This window comes from Vulpes vulpes, chromosome 8 (genome assembly GCF_048418805.1).
Source record: "Vulpes vulpes isolate BD-2025 chromosome 8, VulVul3, whole genome shotgun sequence".
In the NCBI taxonomy this organism is placed as follows: domain Eukaryota; kingdom Metazoa; phylum Chordata; class Mammalia; order Carnivora; family Canidae; genus Vulpes; species Vulpes vulpes.
The window spans coordinates 80,458,980-80,478,719 of record NC_132787.1 but is presented as its reverse complement, the minus strand read 5'-3'; the positions used below and the strand labels follow the sequence as shown (position 1 = coordinate 80,478,719).

Here is a 19,740-nt window from a genome sequence, read left to right as displayed (position 1 = left end):
ACTATGGCAGACAGGAAAAGCCCCAGAATTACTTCTTAAAGCAAATTTTTGCTTATCATATTTAAGTGAAGGCAGAGAGGATTCCCTTGCAAATGAGTCCATTTTCACTCAAGTTGTTGCCTAAACACCATTAATTTAAATAAACAAAATCTTGGTTGCATGGAGAGACACCATGTAACTGGGAACACTATCAAGAGAAACAAATATATACAATTATTAAAATAATTTTTCCAAAGCCTGTCTTTATAGTTAATAGCATTAGCTATTCTATCACATCTCACGTAAAATCATAAAATATTCTAAGAAAGCAGATATTAGAATATTGTGTAAGATTTAAAAGCCTCAAATATCAAACTCGCAAATTATTAAAAGTAGTGGTTGCTACCAAAAGGAAAAAGGTCCATCATACTTCACCTGCTCTCACCAAAGGGAGGGCTTATCAGAATCTCAGAAAAACTGGGGTACAGGCATCTGTTTCAAATAGCATATACGGCATATGCAGTTAGAAGCTGAAAATCACTAATATAAATTTGTAAAGAATGACTGAGAAAGAACTGCACTTTGCAATAAAGAGCCTGATAATATAATTTTTTTAAAGAATTAGGTAACAAGATTAAAGTTCTTTAAATTAGATTTTCAATAGGACTGAACACAGTTTTCTAAATCAATGACAGAGCTATCTCTGATCGCCATTTGTATTATTAAAGAAATGACAGGCATCTTATAATTGCTTTTTGTATATGAAAAAAAGGAAATGTTTATATACTAAAGTCATTTTCAAAAAAATATGCTTGGAAGGAAATTAACAAATTTAAATCATCTGGCTTCAGATGAAACTTAAAAGGTCACACAATGAACTGTTGGCAAACAAAGTACCAAATTTCAGTCCTGGGGCTTTGTACAATGCATGATGCTTTCTTTCAAGAGTTTCCTCCTTTTAAGAGCATTTCCAAGTAGCACCAGCATAAAGTTTTTCTAAGAACTTAATATGTAGTGTATGGTCCAGCCAAAGCTTCTAAGAAAAGTTTGCAAAGAACCTGCAGTGTAAAATCCACACAAGTGTGGAGAAGTGGTTTCTGAAAAAGAGCAGTGTTTATGAAAGACCACTAGGCTGGAAGTTGAAAGAGATCCAAAGCTTGCTCTTTGGTGTATGAGTTTATCCCACAGGCAAATCTATGCATTTCTGCATTTCTTATGTGGGTTTTTTTCCCTATTAAATGGTGATAGTGGGCAGCCTGGGTGGCTCGGCGCTTTAGCGCTGCCTTCAGCCCAGGGCCTGATCCTGGAGACCCAGGATCGAGTCCCACGTCAGGCTCCCTGCATAGAGCCTGCTTCTCCCTCCACCTGTGTCTCTGCCTGTCTCTCCATTTCTCATGAGTAAATAAATAAAATCTTTAAAAAAATAAAATAAAAATAAATGGTGATAGTGTCTGCCACTACTTAGCTTTTCAAAGACACAGCTTCATCTTAATTAAAGTATGAAATGACTATTATTATCATTAATAATAATAATTGGGATCTAGACAAAAATTGGGAACAGTTTATTTACAGTAGTTATCTTAAGTTACCACATTATTACCTAATTTCACTAAAGTCATTTTGGATACCAGATCCTTTAGGATAAATCTTTTACCCACAGAAAACTGTTATCAGAAGCCTCATTGCACTAAATTAGCATTCTAAAGTCATAGAGAATTAATGCTTCCAAGATGAAAAAAGTTTAGGCACTACTGCTGCAGGTTCCTACTGGCAGAATCACTGATGAGCTGACATTACCAGATTCCATGTGAATGGATGGTCTGTCTCAGCAGGCCCTAACTTGGCTGTCCATAAGAATTACCTGAAGGGCTTTTTTAAAAGACTGAGTCCTGGGCTGACCAAAGACCCAGTGAATCAAGATTTGTGGAAAAGTAGGGCCGGGAATCCATTTTAGCACTCAGAGGCTAAGCCATTTTGCAGATCTCTACACCTCTCCTTGCTACTCAAGGTGTGGCCATGGAACCATAAACATCTGCATAATGTGGGGGCCTGTGAGAATAACCTCAGGTTCTGCCTTAGATCCATTGAATCAGAAACTGCACTTTAACAAGCTCTCTAGATGAGTTATATACACCTACCAGTTTAAGAAGCACTGCTGCATTTACTTCTGTTCTGCCTGGTTGAGGAATTTTATTCCTCCTCCAAACAATAACAACATAAATACATCCCCTCTCTCACTACAGAAAATTCCCCAGGAATAAGGTAAATGAAATTCTTACTGCCTTAATTAAATTCTACCTTTAAAAAGATTTACTAAGAATGACTATTTGGAAGAAAATGAACAGAAATAATTATAATTAAATTACAACTTGAAATCTTATTTCTCATTGTTAAATTATGAAGTGTGCATAGTATATACTTACAGTTTATCTCCGATCGTGTTTTTTCTTCTCTTACATTTCTACTTGTTGAGTGAATTCTATGTGGTACAGCAACAAGAGGCTAGGAAAGAAAAAATCAATGACATGTGGCATTTGATAATCAAGTCACAGTGTAGTCCACAAAATTATCCAAATGTGAAAGAGACTCCATTTTATGCAAAAATAGGGCAAAATATAATGATTCTGTGAATATATTTTTCAAAAAGAGGCTACTACAAACTGGGAGCTTCAAAGATTATGGATATATTTTATCTTCAGCAGTTTCCCAATAAATGTTCTCTGAGTTGAATATAAGATATTTATGATTTGTGGTCTTTTTAGTTAACACATTTTTTCCCCCTTTAGTGTTTTTTTCTTGTAGGAGTAGTGCTCTATTTTCTTTCCTTTCACTGTATTAAAATCTCTCTATGTGTACTGTCACACTCAGAAACATTCTGGGGCAGGGCAAGGCAGGTGGTGGGGTGGTGATGAGTTCTACTGCTACATCACGGACATTCCTCCAACCTTTTGGAGTACAGGTGGTCCTATCTATCTGTAATGCTTCTGCAGCTCCATCTCATATACTTCAAGGTCTCACCTTAAGAGGTGATGCCAGCATCTATTTCATGTACCAAATAGGTTTTTTTCTGTGTGTGAAATGCTTCCCTTGAAGTTATTACCTTTGAAGGAGATACATTCTTAGACGTATCTTCATAGGAAATGTAATTTATAAAGACTTGAGCTCAAATTACCAGATTTGAAAGGCAGATCAAGAACATGACCCAAGTTAACTATAGTCAGTACAGGCACATCTCAGGAAATAAAGCCATATGAATTTAAAATACCCCAAATACTGAAATACTGACAGTAGTAAAATATAGCAAAAATCATTTCAAAAATGGAGTATTTACACTTAACATGTACACAGTGATTTGTAGTTTACAATGTGCTTTCACACACCTGAGCTCATTTTGTCCTTAAAATAAACTTATGAACCTAGTACTAGTCTTCATTTTATAGATAAAAACACTGAAACTCAAAATTAGGGCACTCAGCTTATTAGATGCAGAGCTGGAAAAAAAAAAAAAAACCAACCCTGTACTTCTGATCACAATATATTCTAGCAAAAACAAATAAGCAAAAAAAAAAAAAAGGGGGGGGGGTATCATGTCAGGTTAGTCACACAGATTGCTATCATCAGTGAACATGAATAAAACCTATGACTGCCTGTAAGAACAGTTTTACTTACCCAGCTTAAATGGTGTAACTATGAAATTATTAAATCTTAGAATGCTACACACAATAAATGGATTAACATATAGGAGAAGAAAATTATATCAAGTAAAAATGAGAATCACCATTACTCCAATGTGTACTACTTCTAAAACAAACTATATGGGAACTCAACAAAAAAAAAAAAAAAAAAAAAAAAAAGGAAAATGCCCTTCTAACAGTGTATGATGCATAATAAATATCAGAGACTATAGTAAACTAGTAGATGTGCTAAGTATTTTCAAGAGTATGCAGCCTCCACACAACATGCACAGTATCACAGCAAAGGCTGAAATGCTAGTTAGATACATTCAAATTATGAGTGATGACACAGCACTCAGCAATTTCCTTCACAAAGCATTTGCAAATAAGATTATGAATTTCTCTGGAAAAAGTATTATATGATAGGAAAAGTACTCCCCCTAACCTATAATTCTAATTCCAACACAGTCCTCATACGAAAGATGAATTTCTTTCTCTGCTACGTGAGAAAACTTCAGGAGAATTTTTATTCCACAGACTGCTTCTGTATTTGGCTTATTATTTCTCCTCTTTAAATACATTTTCAAAAGGACTTCATAATTCAGTACAAAAAGTCAACAGGATGAACTAAGAGGCAATGGCGTAGCATTCAGCACACCGAGAAAACACAGTCCTTTCTTGCAGTCTTAATATGCAGGAATTTCAGTTACCACAATTTAGTAAAATTATACCAGTCCCCCCATCACATGGTTCAAGTTTCAGTCAGCAGTATGTTAATATTCAGTGTATTAATACCTTATTCACTTAGTACATTAATTATAATTGCATGATGTGCAAATTTCACTGCTAACTCTCCACTCTACTCACAGATCACCAGGTGACTAACAGGTGCATGCCATGCCGAATGACTAATCACATCACTTCTTTCCAAGTCTGTGACTGGTCACTGAGCATCTGTTACTCAGTTCATGCACAGACAGCACTCGTGTGACATTTTAACAAAAACTGGTAACTGAAGGAGAATTAGCCAACAAAGATAAAAGTGCTTCAAAGAAATAAAAAGTGATAACCCATGGATAATGCTGACAAAAAAAAAATCTGAATCTGACATACATTGATTTACAAAAGGAAACAGCTGACTGTGAGAGGGTGGACCCTGCTGCTGCTCAGGAGACTGGAGACGTACTGCCAGAGAGCTTGGTGAAGGTGAACTTACTGCTATCAATGAAGAAAGTAGTTGTGATTAAAAAAAAAAAAAAAAAAAAAAAAAAAGATGGAAGATGCCCCAGAAGTGGCACCAGCAAATTTCATATCACAGAAATTTGAATACTGAGATATTTCATGCATTGAAAGTACAAAGGATAAAATGTTGGAAGTTGATACAAACTCAGAAAGGAATAGGACATTCACCAAGGCAGAGAAAAGATACTCACTCTGTGTCCTGAAGCTATGACAAGTGAAGTGCAAGCACTGGGCAATCTACTCAGTAAGTAGACTACTTGATAATTAATCTATGTAAGTTTTTTGGTAAACAAATGAAACACATTCATTTGCATTGGCTCTACTATTTTAAATAACAGCACGCTAGGTAAACATTAGTTTTAATCTTTTTTTCACTTCCTCATACATTTAAAACTGACAATAAGAGAATTTTTAATATTTCGAGAGAAATTTTTTAAACTCACAGAACAATGGTGATGATTACGATCACTTTGCAGGATGTCTCAGGTTACAGGGTCATTTTTACAGTCCTGTACCACCATGTAAATTCAGGACTGCTTATATGTTTTGAATTATAGCAGAAGAGTATAAACCGAAGTTTATAAAAAACACAAAATTAAGCAAAAAAAATAATTTTTCCCTATGATAAGGTCAATAATACTTCACGTTTCTTAAGTTTTGTTTTCAAACACTTTTACAGACCTTGAACAAAAGGACAGACAGTTGATTTAATTATGGCTGTGTAATGATAGCAAGCTAGAACAATGGTGAATTAATAGAAAGGTTCTGACTTAAGATGATAAGCGACCACCTTTCTGACCACTGAGAGCTATATCGGTCCCTGAGTATCATCAGTGAAATTTACATCATTTTAAGTAAAGCCAGTCAGGGTCAAGGCTATTCATGTCAGTTACAGACCCAATAACAAAATCCTGCCATGTCACATTTACTAAATTTATCTTAGGTGCCACAATTATTAGCTATATAAACAGAAGAGAAGCTTCATTTGATATCAATGCTTCCGTCATCATATTATTTTATTTTTCTCAACTACACTCGCTCATTTTTAAACCTTTCCATAGCAGATAATTAGGGTTTCAGTCACCAACAAAAATCAATCTTACACTTTCTACTAACCACTAATAATTCATGAGGTGCTGTACAAGGATTCTTTTTAAGAGGAAAATCGAACAGAAATTTTGAGTATATTCTAGCATCTGATTTAGGTGCTTCCCATTTGCATTCTCTCTTTTATAATGATTTATTGGGCAACTTTATTTGAAATAACTACAATAATTTCACCAAGTGGATTAGATGATTGTGCCTTTGCCATTTTCAGCAAAGTCACCCTTAAGAAGTAAGAAAAATGCAGCACATGACTTTCCTAAGAGAGACCAAGTCAAAGAGTTAATTATTCCCTTATAAGATTTTTATTTAAACTAGACCCAGGACTTTAAAAAACTGCTTCTGAGATACACATACCTACATACATTTATGTTAAATGTGCTAACTGGTAAAAACAGTTCCTACCTCGGGATCATCATCATCAAAATCATGGTAAGTGGAATGATCTGGATTATTCACTTTATCCAACAGTTCAATTGCCAAAGACCGTGTCAAAGGTTGTGTGACAAAAGGATGCTATAAAAATAACATAGTACAGAACACTCATTAGAAACCTAATTGGATGACATTTTATGTTTTGAAAAAAAGACATATTACAGGGCAAAAATAATACCTGTAGTAACTTCTCAGCAGTAGGTCTTTTTTTTGGATTTTTGGTAAGTGCCATTTTCACAAAATGATGAAAACTATTTGACCTAAGAAATTTTGAAAATCAGACTTTTAAATTTTAATTCTTTTTTACACTTGATTATAAAGTAAATAACACAAAAATACTTACCACTTCATTTTATCCTTTAGTTTAGGAGGCTGAAAATTACTTTTTGTCATTAGAAATAATGCTCTGAAAAATCAACAAAACATTAATAGCATTTTTAAGATTTCATATTTTAAACACATAATATAATTCTATTACTATTAATAATTCTATTACTGTTAATAAGATAGAACAAGACTAAAAATATTATTTGTCCATGATGTAATAAATTATTGGGCAGAGATGGGATTATCCTTCATTTAAGCATAGAATTCTTCAATTACAACACACTGACCTCATTGGGTGTAAGTCAAACATAGGCGGCTGAAGCTCAGCGAGTTCTATGGCAGTGATTCCCACTGCCCAGAGATCACAGAGCTGATTGTACCCCCCTTTCCTCTCAACAGCTGCAACTTCTGGAGCCATCCTGAAGGAAATATTGAGGGGGGGGGGAAACTTCTGTTTATTGTATTTTCTTTCATATTCCCACCAGAAGCACTTGGAACTACGACTATCTAAGCTGAGGCCTATTTAGGTCCTGATATCTGAAAAATGAGTATATAGTATTTCAAAGTTCTCTCCCAAGATCTTGACCTTGTAAAGACCCTCCCCCAAGACTCTACTGGTGATTCCTTGGTTACTTTGCTATACTTACTATAAAGATTTATAACACTTTACAATTATAATATAGCAACATAATCAAATTTGTCTACATCTGTATCTTCTGTACAATTTTGCAGAATTTTACAGAGAAATAACATCTTGTAATAAATGATCTGTAATTTTTAGCTCCACCTGCTTACACCAATCAACTGAATCTCACCTGTTTTCATGTGACCAAAACTATTTACTGAGGTATCAGTAATCCTCATTTAGTACTTAACTTATATTTACTATAAAATTGATTGGTAGTTTTTCAGTTTTATTATAATGGTAGAAGTTACAAAAATGAGTGCTTGCTTTTTAAAACTGTATTTATTTAGAGGAAAGTGACTCAAACTTCGTTTTCTTTCTTTTAACTTTCCTACATAGTCTTATTCTAATTATATCTCTATAAATTTGTCTTTGATTTAAATGATTATATTAATTTTCAAATATAAGAATTTTAAGTCCTAAACAACAGTTTTAAAAATAACCAACTCTTACATATCAAAAGAATTACTGAAATAAGTAGCTTTACAAATATACATTTGTCTTCCTAGTATGGTTTCAGGAAACTCAAGTAAGTCAGTGAAGTTAAACACACACATACACAACACAATCCTCTAACTTTCAGAATGCTTGTTCTTAAAATCTTTCTAAACTTAAAGTACTTCTAAAAATATTCAAATTACTGTAAGAAAAGTAATTTTACAGTATGTCAGTTATTACTAGATTCCAGCTTGCTGGTAGAAATGCACTTTCGGAGAATGAAAGTGCATAAAGCTAATATGCCTGGTTTGCCGTGAAAGGTGATGTCCTCCATTCCTCTATAAAAGTATGAGTGAAAGATTCCAGCTAGTGCACTTCTACTCCTGTCAGACTGTACGCTTACCACAGTCAATTGAGTTCATCTCTGAATTGGCTTATTCATTATACTACATAATTATATAATACAAATAATATTTAATTGTTACAAAAAACTCATTAGTTATGAAATTAAAAAGAGCAAGTTATTAAAATTAAAGTGAATGCTTTCAAAACCTTGTTAAAGACAAGTTTCTAAAGACAAAACCAAAAAACTGACAAATTAGTTAAGAATATGACACCTGTAAAAGACTAGAAAGGCTGTAGGCTATATAATTTCATTTGTATGACTTTCAGGGAAAAGGTAAAACTACAGAAACACAAATCAGATAGGGTATTGCCAGAGGCTAGCGATGAGAGGATAGAATTTACTAAAAGGGGACAAAAGAACACTTCCTTGGGTGCTGGAAACTTATCTTTTATATCGATTATGGTAGTATTTCTCACCACCACAGCATGCAAGTTTCTCAGTGGTGGGAAAACTGCATATCTAATAAGGCTGAATTTACACCTCATACGTCTGACTTTAAAAAAAAAAAAAAAGGTCACATGCTTAGTCCAAGTTCTCACTGCACTTTAGAGAAACACAACCCGGGAAATATAGCTGTTGCACTGTGGGTATAGGTCATATTAAGATAGAACTCTAATTAGTGGGCCACTTAAAGAAAAGGCGTTGGTCCTATGGCAAAGAAAATAAAAGTACACTCACATGTGTACATATGTTTAAGGTACATATATATTAATTTTGAGATTTGCTATTCAATAGATGTTTTTTTATTAACTGAGTAACTGCCAACCTTAGTCACTTTGGATGAGAGATCCATTCTGTACTATATCCCTAAAGTTCATGTGGGAAAGACATGATATTAGAGAGATGAAGAGTGAGAATGTTCCCAAAATTTACTTTGCCTAATTCACAGTTTCAGATGCTCCCAATATAGTTCCTACTTTCTTACAAGAGGGGTAACATTAGTTTCTAATCTCTGAAGCTGGAGCTGGAGATCACTTATCATCAACATTTACTCAGTATGTGTAAAACCATGCTGGACCCCAGAGAATCAATGAGAGTTCCTTTATATAGAGGTTCCCAAAAGCCATTATTCATCTTTTTAAAGTCTTTTCCACTTAATGAAAATAAACATGATAAAATGTTCTTTGGCTGTGGAATCCACTCGCAAGTGTACATGCCTAAATTGCTTAAGCTACTGATTATCTTCTTAATCTGTTTTAGTCCTAAAATTTTTGACCAGTCTATTTTTTTCAGTAAGTGCTGACTTCAATAATGATAAAAAAAACCCAAAAAGTTAAATTGTCAATTAAAATACAATTACCAATATGGTGTACCAATGAAAGACTTCCTTTTGGCAATTGTAGCTGTAATCTGTGCAGATACTCCAAAATCAGCTATTAAAAAATAAGAAACATTTAGAAAAGAAAGCAGAGGGAAAGTAAAATTATTTACAATCACATGAGAAGAAACTTTTAATAATTCTTTTCATTAAACTAATTTAACAGAAATGAGATCTTCTTAAATATCACACATTAAAATTTATCACTTTTCTGGGTTAGCATGAAAATATCACAAAGTAGTCAGTGTACATCACAGTCACAGAATCCCATATATCCTTGCATGAATCAAATGACAACAAAAGTCAAGATCAAATGATTTTGATGAGAAAGAAACAGCTGAGAAAATCTTAAGCTGCCAGACTTAATAATATTATAATTTCAAATTCCCAGAACCTGAAATTCAAGGAACATCACTGGAAGGGGCTGTAAGTAATAACATATTCTATTCACTTTCTGCTATATTCTTAATAACTGACATCAAACAAACTAATAAACTACTGGCAAATCTACCCTAGCCTGAAAAGACATCCAAACAGAATATTCTCACCTCAGCAATACATTTCTAATACCAACACTAATTACTACCAGGTAATTTGTTTTTATGTAGGATTTGTTGCTATTCTTTAAATATGTTGAGTTCTAAATATTTTCTAGTTTTTTAATGGTCATTTCTAAATCCTTATTGACCAAGATACATATTGGAGGTCTGTCCAGAAGGCACATAATACTAGCACAAAATATTAAACTGCTGATAGAAACTGTCTGCTAAGCCATCAATAGTTAGATAAATGCTTTTTTTCATCTTTAGAGGTGGTTCAGAAAAGTGTTATTATGTGTTAATGTTCAGATACATACTTTTCAATCTGATTAGTCCTACTGTAGGCTACGGTTCAAAATAGTTTTATTTGTGCTTTTATAAATGTGTTTTGAATTCTGATTTATCTTATAGTATGTAATTCAAAACAATTTTATTATTAAATTCTTCATTTAACACCTAACAGCCATGATTTTATTAACAAAAACTACTATACATGTTTCCAGTCTTTAACTTTCAAATTCAGTTATTCTTTAAGAGTTTTGAATTCTATTTCAGTCATAACCAGAAGTTACAAAATAAAAGGTACAGTTTGAAAAAAGCCACATCCAGCATTGATACTACAGTCTTATACAATTAATACTGTATTTTATTTTAAAAGCTGATGTAAAGGATGTAGGATTCTGGTCTAATTGATTTTTTAGCTTTTGTTTACCTTGTCTTTTGGTTACAAGGTAGTTCTGTACAAATTATTCTTACTAAAAGTCACATTCCTCAGGTTACAGTAAAGGAATTTTATCTTTACAACAAATCTGTCATATGTAAAGGGCAGATTATCCCCACTTAAGAGGAACCAGATACAGACAGGTTACCTATGCCCCACAATGAGATTTCCACCTAAAAATATAGAAATGCTGAGGGAAAAAGCCCAGTCCTAACAGAGGAAAATATATACAAACTTACTATGGTCTGTAATAAATTTGCACAAATGACAAAATTTTAATTTACTTACCCAATTTTACATGACCATTATCCGTTAACAGAATGTTAGCTCCCTTCAAAGTGAGAACATTTTAAAGTAAGAATCATTTTTTCAGATAGCACATATAATAGATAAGATATATATATTTAAAATAATCACAAGTAGCAGCCTTAGAACTAGAAGTACTCAAAATTCAAAGTATCCTCAATTAAAGTGTTACATCATTATATTCACAGGAAAATTTGTCCACGTTTTAGGAAATCTATTATAAAATGTTCCACCTTGCAAAAAAAGGCTGCTAACACAATATGAATGTTATTATAAAAATGATATATTAGTTTTCATCTAAATGTTATTTTCTTACTGATCCAACACTGTGACTGCACTAAAATGTGACCTTATATTGGCATTTTCAATTCCTTTTACTGTATTTTAAACTTATTTCCTGTTCAAAAGACCCCCAAACTTCCCTTTCTAGGAATTGATCATTAGTTGAAACAGTGCTGGTGTGGAAGATTCTATCTGGCTATTTACTATCTTAATGTGTCTGCCCACTGTTTAGGCCCATTCAGAACAGAAACAATTAGCCACTGGCCCACCCAATTAAAAATGTTATCTGTCTGCACGACTGTGAGATAACAGAAAATACAGATTGGTTTCTACCCTCGGTTCCTGGCACAGCTCTCTGAAACCCCGATAATTTCCTAGGTGACAAGAGCATTGGAAGCATCTCTTGTTCTAATATATGGTCTCAGACCCTGGTTCCTGACACAGTGTTCTTGAAACATTTGTAATTTTGGGGTGATAGGAGAGTCTTCTGTTCTAACGAACCAACCCTGAGTGGGCTCCTGGATGAGGAATGGTCACTGGAAAGACCAAGTCATGATCATAAGCTTGGAATTCTCAGCCCTGCCCCACATTCTCTTGAGAAAGGAGAAGAGCTGAAAATGGGGTTAATGACTGATTATGCCAACATGAGGATGGGGTTTGGAGAGCCTCTAGGTTGGTGAACATGTAGAGGTCCTGGGAGAGGGACGTGTCTGAAGAGGGCATGGAAGCTCCACGCCACCTTCCCACACACCTTGCCCTATATATCTCTCCCATCTGGATGTTCATCTGTATCTTTTACCAAATCATTTAATAAACTGGTAATTGTAAATACCTGTTAAAGAGGTTCTTTGAGCCTCTTTAACAAATGGATTGAACCCAAGGAGAGGGTCTTTGGAACCTCTGATCCATATAGCCAGTTGCTCAGAAGCACAGCTGATAACATGGGCTTGCAACCTGTATTGGGCATGCGTGTGTGTGTGTGTGTGTGGTGGAGGGGACAGTCTTGTGGGAGTGAGCCCTTATCTGTGGGATCTGATGCTATTTCCTGGTAAATTGGGTCAGAATTGAGGTAAATGGGGTCAGAATTGAGTTACATGGTAGGACATTCAGTTGGTGTCACAGAGAGCTGCTTGCTGTGGGAGAAAACCTTCACACATTTGGTGACCACAAGTATCCAAAATGTTCTGCATAAGTAAAGATGACTCGCGAAAGAAGCACACAGTAGGGAAGAACTGGGTTTTTTCCCTACATAGAGAGGAAAAAACTCAGTTTTTTCCCATTACAATGCCCTAGTAGCATTTTAGGCACTTCTACATCCTGACCTGAGCCAAAGTAATCACTTCATCTTCAATAAGCTGAAAGTTGGAGGAGGTAGAAATACTGTCTCCCAAGGTGTATAGACTTTTCTTTCTCTTTTCTTTCTTTCTTTTTTTTTTTTTGCCCTTTCTGTAACTGAATGAGCAAGCAAAAGTAAACTGGCTCTTTAGTCAAAGGTGCCACCAATCATGTAATTGTAGCCTTACAGGAAAAATACTAGGAAACTCCTTCCCAGCCAAAAAAGAGGAAGCTGTAAAAGAGGAAGCTATAACATAAGACTGTACTCCCTGATATTACTGCGGCAGTATGGAATAATGGGAGAAAGGAAAAAATGGAGGGACAAGAGACTACAGTACAGATACTTTTTTTTAGAGGGGGCACAAATGGAGAGAGAGAATCTTAAGAAGGCTCCATGCCCAGCAGAGCCTGATACGGGGCTCCATCTCAACCCTGAGATCATGACCTGGGCCAAAATCAAGAGTCAGATGCTTAACCAACTGATACAGCAGGGATTTTAACTTGATGTGGGCCCCTGCTATCTAGATGTCTGCCACAGTCCTCAGCTTGGTCTTTTCCTAGCTCCAGGTTAATTTTCCTAAATTACATCACATCACGTGCATCTGGCCTTTGATGCTCCCCTCCTTCCATCCTTCTGTTCCTCTCTTCCTGAGCAACCAAGTGATATCTTAAGCTGTAGGGTTATAGTAGTAAATAAGAGTAAGCTCCAGCTCTCATGAAGTTTACACTGAATAGGAGAGAAAGAAAATCTAAAAATGAATACACACATACACACACAAATGAATGGATCAACAGATGATTCAAAGCCAGGAAGAGATAAGTACTCTAAGACAAGTAAAGCAGGAAGGGAAGGGCTCTCTAAGGCAGTGATATCTGAGCAGAGATCCGGATGAAGTGAGGGTGCATGAGCCATGCCAAATCTGGGAGAAAAACATTCGGGAAAGAGGGCACACCAAATACAAAGCCTTGGTGCCAGAATGAGTTCAACATATTCCAAAAACATCAAGTTTAGTGTGGCTGGAACAAAACGAGTAAAATGGAGAGGAGTGTGAGATGAGGTCAGAGAAAAAAGCAGGGGTCAGATCATGTATAACCTTATAGGCCATGGTAAAAATCTGGATTTTACACTGAGTATGGTAAGAAGCCAAGGTGGTTTGGTAAGAAGCCAAGAAGTGGTTTATAAACAGAAGAGTGATGAACTCTGATTTAAAAAGATCATTCTGGTTGCCAGGTGGAGAAGTGACTGTAGAAACACTCAAGTACAGAGCAGTTAGAAGGCTGCTACAGAAGTGCAGATGAGATAGAATAAACTGATGGCTTAGATCAGGGTAGAAATAGTGGCTATGGGCAGAACTTTCCCAGTTGGGCTCAGATTCTGAAGTTTGGCACACAACTCCTCATGTAATGGGAGCACAAAACACCACCTGGCCAAACCCATCTCCTGTTACTCTCGTAAGTTCTCTTCTCTTCAGTAATACAGTACAACTTTTCTATTCCCTAAATTGACCCCACACTTTCTGACCTATCTTTGCTGACATTGTGCCCTCTGCTTGGAAGGCACTCCAACCTCCATTTTTGATAAATATTGATCAGTCTTTCCAGATTATCTACTTGCAGGTGACATAGTACCTTTCTTGACTTACTCATGTTATGATCTTTTCTTCCTTTGAGCTCCAAAGCTCTTTGCTTATGTCTCTTAAGCAGCTTGTAAAAAAAAAAATACTTAAAGGGGGATACCTGGGTGACTCAGTGGTTGAGCGTCTGCCTTTGCTCAGGGCATGATCCTGGGGTCCTGGGATAGAGTCCCACATCAGGCTCTCCATACGGAGCCTGCTTCTCCCTCTGCCTGTGTCTCTGCCTCTCTGTGTCTCTCACGAAAAAATAACCAGAATCTTAAAAAAAAAAAAACTTCAAGGGATCTCAGCAGGTGACCTGACAATCCACTGAAATTTCATACAAAATATGAAGGCATGTGCATAAAGACATTTTCTGAAAAGAGAGTTCATGGCTTTCATCAGAGACTCAAAAGAGCAATAGGATACTCTCGCCCACCCACAAAAAAGGTAAAAACCTTTATGCTAAAGAAAATTTCAGAAAACAAAAGGGGGAGAGAAGCAGGAGAAAAGATAGGTAAAAGAAAAATAAATGAAAGAAGACAATAACTAAGTTGGGAAAATGGCAGTATCTTCAGAAATAACTTCAGGAGTCCCATCACAGCACCTAGTTTTTTACCACAGAGCTAACTAACCCCAGCACATCCAGTGTACCTGCTCTCCTCTGTCAGTTAAATCAAAGACCATCAGAAAATATTACAGTTGAATTTATCTATTTTGAAACATTATTAATGATAGCTCCTTAAGATTGCCAAAGTTTATTTTTCATATTAAAGCATAAAATGTTCTAAAAACCCTAACTTGATGGAAGCTAAAGATCTAATCTGCTTTTTACAAGTAAGTAACTACAGATAAGCTAATACGGGTTACTGCAATACTAACCCACAGAGTATACTTTAAAAGGGTGAATTTTATGGTATGTGAACTGTATTTCAATAAAGCTGCTTTAGAAAAGTAATAAAACTCTTAAAAGTATCACTCAATTTTATTATAGTAACATATTTTAGGTAAGAAATTTCATCAAATAGATTAAGACAATATTGCTTAACAGTTTGATCGAGTATTTAAAAATGAAGAGAGGTCATTAGCTTAAACATATGATGTATACCTTTATATCTCTGTGCATTTTTCCTTTACTATGAAGATAGTATAATCCCTGGAATTTCAAAAAACAAAAAAACAAATATTAATAAGACTTTACTACAGAGCATACTTCAAAATGTAAAGTGATTAACTGAATAGTAGTTTCTATTTTTTATTTACTCATTACAGAAAGTCTAGTGGTAATCATTAATTTATTTTACTGAAATAGCCTAAAAGACAAAACAATCAAGAAAATTAAAGGCAAAGCTTAGCTGGAACTACTAATTTTCTTAAGACAAATACTTTTCACTAAACCTTGCAGATAGTTTGAAATAACTTTTAAAAAGTATAAACGCAATTAGCATTAGAATGAGTTTCAATTCCTATACATAATTCCTATTCAATTCCAACACTTAATTCCTTTCTTTGGTATTAAGGGGAATATAAAATAATAAATCCATAGCAGTTACATTTTAGGAGGTCATATTATCACAGCGAGGCTTTACAGTATTTGCAAATATAATTTGAGTTTACTACACAATCAAAAATATGTTAAAATCCAAGAGTTTACCAAACTAGAATGCTCAATCTTTATTTAACAGATAATACAGAACAATTAAACACTGAATCTAATAAACAATGGCACTTTCTAATTAGCACTGGATTTACCTGTAGTGTTTCTCTGCTAACATAAGCAATTTGCAGTTCTGACAGAGGTCCCGTTACTGTAAGAAAAGAAAATTAATATTAATGAAATTAGTCAAGTTATGTTTTTCAGTGAATGACGAAGTTTTATAAGCTCCACTAAGCAATAGCCTTGATATACCTAAACAACTGTACTAAAATGTAAGCTCCATGAAGGCAGAATTTTTTAAATCTGATTTTCTCATTGTTGTATCCCCAGTATTTAGAACAATGCCTGGCATGGGAAAGCTGCTACATAAATGTTTGTGGAATGAGTAAGACTGAAGAAGCTTAGCTAGTTTTTACTAAAGTTTTTCTAAAATTGGTATGTAATACATATATTAAGGCTAGTTTTTTGTTATTCTTTAAGGAGGTATGCAGAGGGAGAAGGAATGAGAGATTCTTAAAGCAGGGCTCAATCTCATGACCCTCAGATCACAAACTGAGCCAAAATCAGGAGTCAGACACTTAACCAAATGAGCCACCTAGAGGCCCCATATTACAGCTAGTTTTAAGTCAATATTTTTTTTCCTTAAAATAATTATCTTTATAGCTATAAAATTAGTATGCTCATTATAAAAATCCAATCAATAGACAAGTTTGGAAAGTAAAGGTCTCTTCCTTAGCCGAATTACTCAAGAACAGGCACTATCAATAGTTTGACCTATAATCTATCAGATGATTTTATGTAGAAATAGATTTTAAATAATGTATATATACATCTCACAGAAAGATATGAATGGGATCATATTACACATAAAATTCCGAAACCTGCCTTTTTCACTTACCATCAAAATATGTAACTCAATCATAATATTTAAATAATGTTTCTCTGTGTGCATCTATCCACTAATGAAGACATTTAAGCATTTTCTCTTTCATTACCAAATCACTTCAGAATAAAGAAATACATTAAGTGTGGGATAGGCTATTCTAAAAATCGAATTAAATTCCAATGATGGAATCTTTTGCTAGTTAGTAAGTGCTTTGTAAAAATGTTTACTTTCAAATATTTGTGGTATTTTACAATTGTGGAAAACAGAAATCTATTCACTTAGATTTTGTTGAGAACAAGTCTTGGAATGAATGCCTGAAGATAAGTCATATAAGAATTAGTTCTTGTGGTTTGTAAACCCACTCTCACTAACATGGGCCTCCTTTAGATTTCTGTTTCCACAATATGGCAAACAATCTGAAAATCCTGAAAGTAACACCTAGAAATGACAGAAAAGAATATTTTAAATAATCTTTTAAATGCCTAAGTTAAGCAATAAGAGACTTCCCCAGGAGCCAAAAACAAAAGGGAAAATGAAAATCAGAAGGATAAAAATGTGAAATATTCTAGCTATCTCTAAGAGGAAAGTCATCTTGGTAAGCTGGGGCTTTAGTTTTATCCACTTTATGGGCATAAAGGAAAATGCCATTCATTGGTCCGTAGACAAAAAGTTAGAACAAATATGCCCATAAAACCAGAACCTTCGGGATCCCTGGGTGGCGCAGCGGTTTAGCGCCTGCCTTTGGCCCAGGGCGCGATCCTGGAGACCCGGGATCGAATCCCACGTCGGGCTCCTGGTGCATGGAGCCTGCTTCTCCCTCTGCCTGTGTCTCTGCCTCTCTCTCTCTCTCTCTCTCTGTGACTATCATAAATAAATGAAAATTAAAAAAAAACAAAAACAAAAACTTTGTTTTAAAAAAAAAAATCATTTAAAAAAAAAAAAAAAAACCCAGAACCTTCAAAGGGCCACATCCTCATATTAAATGGTAGACAAGGACAAGGAGAAAACTAAGGATTTTGTGTCATGGCCTGGGATGTGGACAGGGGAAAAATGTCTTCTAGATTCTATCACCATAGGCGGCTTCTTCCCTCAGGTTTAGGGTTCAAATGTATCAGATAAACTGAGGTCTTGGGATCATAGGGGAAAAAAAAAAACCCCTCTGTGGAAGGACACACACTCAAAAGGCATATGGAATTCTCATTGAAGATGATCTCAGAATTTAAAATTTTGGGGACGCCTGGGTGGCTCAGTGGTTGAGCATCTGCCTTCAGCTCAGGGCGTGATCCGAGTCCCGAGATCGAGTCCCACATCGGTCTCCCTGCATGGAGCCTGCTTCTCCCTCTCTCTCTCTGTGTCTCTCATGAATAAATAAAATCTTAAAAAAAAAAAAAAGAATTTAAAATTTTTAAATAACTGAAAAGCAATTCATCGTAAATGACATCGAATGTAGAAAACTGTTAGAGAACAATATTAAAAGAAGAAAAATGTTCAACAGAAAAGAAAAAAATGCATTATGTTGGAACAATAAAAGGTCTAATGTTCTTCAAAAAAAGAAACATAAATAAAAGGAGAGAAGAAACTCATGAAAAAACATAAATTCAAATGGATCCTCCCCCCCACCAACACGCGCGCGCGCGCGCACACACACACACACACACACACACACACACTCCTGTGGTAGTTTAAAACATGTCCATGAATTTTTTGGTAGTTTCCACCTCAAGTGTTGGAATTTAATTCCCTTCCCGAGAATGGTCTGGCCAGAAAGGACTTGCTTCTAAAGAACAAAATACGGTGGAAGTGATAGAATACAACTTCTACAACTATATCATTGAAGGCTTTGTGGCTTCCTCCTTGCTCTTTGGGATCACGTACTCTGGCGGAAGCCAGCTGCAACATCGTGAAGACACTCAAGTTGTCCTATAGCTAGATCCACATAGTAAAAAACTGAGACCTGCCAACAGCCAACCAAGGACCTGAAGCTTTCTGCCAATAGCCATATTAAGTGAATCAACATGAAAGTGAATTCTCCAGCCCTCGTCAAGCCTGCAGATGACTGCATTCCCAGCCAATAGCTAGACTACAACTTCATGAAAGAACTTGAGCTAGATATGCCCAACTAAGCCATTCTTGAATCCCTGACCTTCAGAAACTGGGACATAATATTTGCTGTTTTAAGCTGCCAAATTTTGGGATCATTTGTTATATAGCAATAGACAATTAATACAATTCCCTCTTATAAGAAGATTTAAATTTTAAAAAATCCTATGGAGTGATGGAATTAAGAGCAGTAAAGCAAAATATAAAAATCGGCTTAATGATACCTTAGAAAGCAGAAATAATAGGAAAAAAAAAGCAGACTCTGCAAATTTTGCATGACAGATCAAAATATGCTTTGCATACACCTATACAAAAGCAAACTCCCATTAAGCATTAGCTTTAATGAGAAAAAAAACCTCCTCTTTCACTAGATGAAGTAACCCAAGTTATACTACTCCCACAGAATGACAACGCGATAAAAGAGAGAGGAGAAAGAGAAACACAGAAAGAAATGGAGGTATTTGTCTTATGCAGCTGTGCAAGTAGAGAGCTCTGCAGAGTAGCCAAACAGGAGTATTATTACACATTGCCATAAGGAGGTCACCGGGTGGAAATCAGGATGCAGTCAAGAGTGAATACAGACAGATACTGGGGTTGTGTATACAGTTGCTAACCAGTATAAATTAACAAATTCATATTACTTTGTTACTTCCAACATTTGGTTGAAATGGAATGACATGACAAGAAACAGGA

The 19,740-nt window shown here is 35.2% G+C and overlaps 1 protein-coding gene across 9 annotated transcripts in view; it reads right to left on the bottom strand.

Moving 5' to 3' along the window:
* Positions 1-19,740, bottom strand: part of MAP4K3 (mitogen-activated protein kinase kinase kinase kinase 3) — a 183,473-nt gene that overhangs the window by 56,948 nt on the left and 106,785 nt on the right. For all 9 annotated transcript variants that reach the window (XR_012003160.1, XR_012003161.1, XM_026018984.2 and 6 more), the window contains 9 exons: positions 16,157-16,212; positions 15,513-15,560; positions 11,157-11,199; positions 9,591-9,663; positions 7,049-7,180; positions 6,778-6,840; positions 6,613-6,694; positions 6,405-6,515; positions 2,403-2,481 (listed from right to left, as the gene is read on the bottom strand). Coding sequence is in view for 7 of the 9 variants with exons in the window: in XM_026018984.2 (XP_025874769.1) it covers positions 2,403-2,481; positions 6,405-6,515; positions 6,613-6,694; positions 6,778-6,840; positions 7,049-7,180; positions 9,591-9,663; positions 11,157-11,199; positions 15,513-15,560; positions 16,157-16,212 (687 nt within the window). In the remaining 2 variants the exon portion in view is untranslated. The remainder of the gene's footprint in view (positions 1-2,402; positions 2,482-6,404; positions 6,516-6,612; positions 6,695-6,777; positions 6,841-7,048; positions 7,181-9,590; positions 9,664-11,156; positions 11,200-15,512; positions 15,561-16,156; positions 16,213-19,740) is intronic.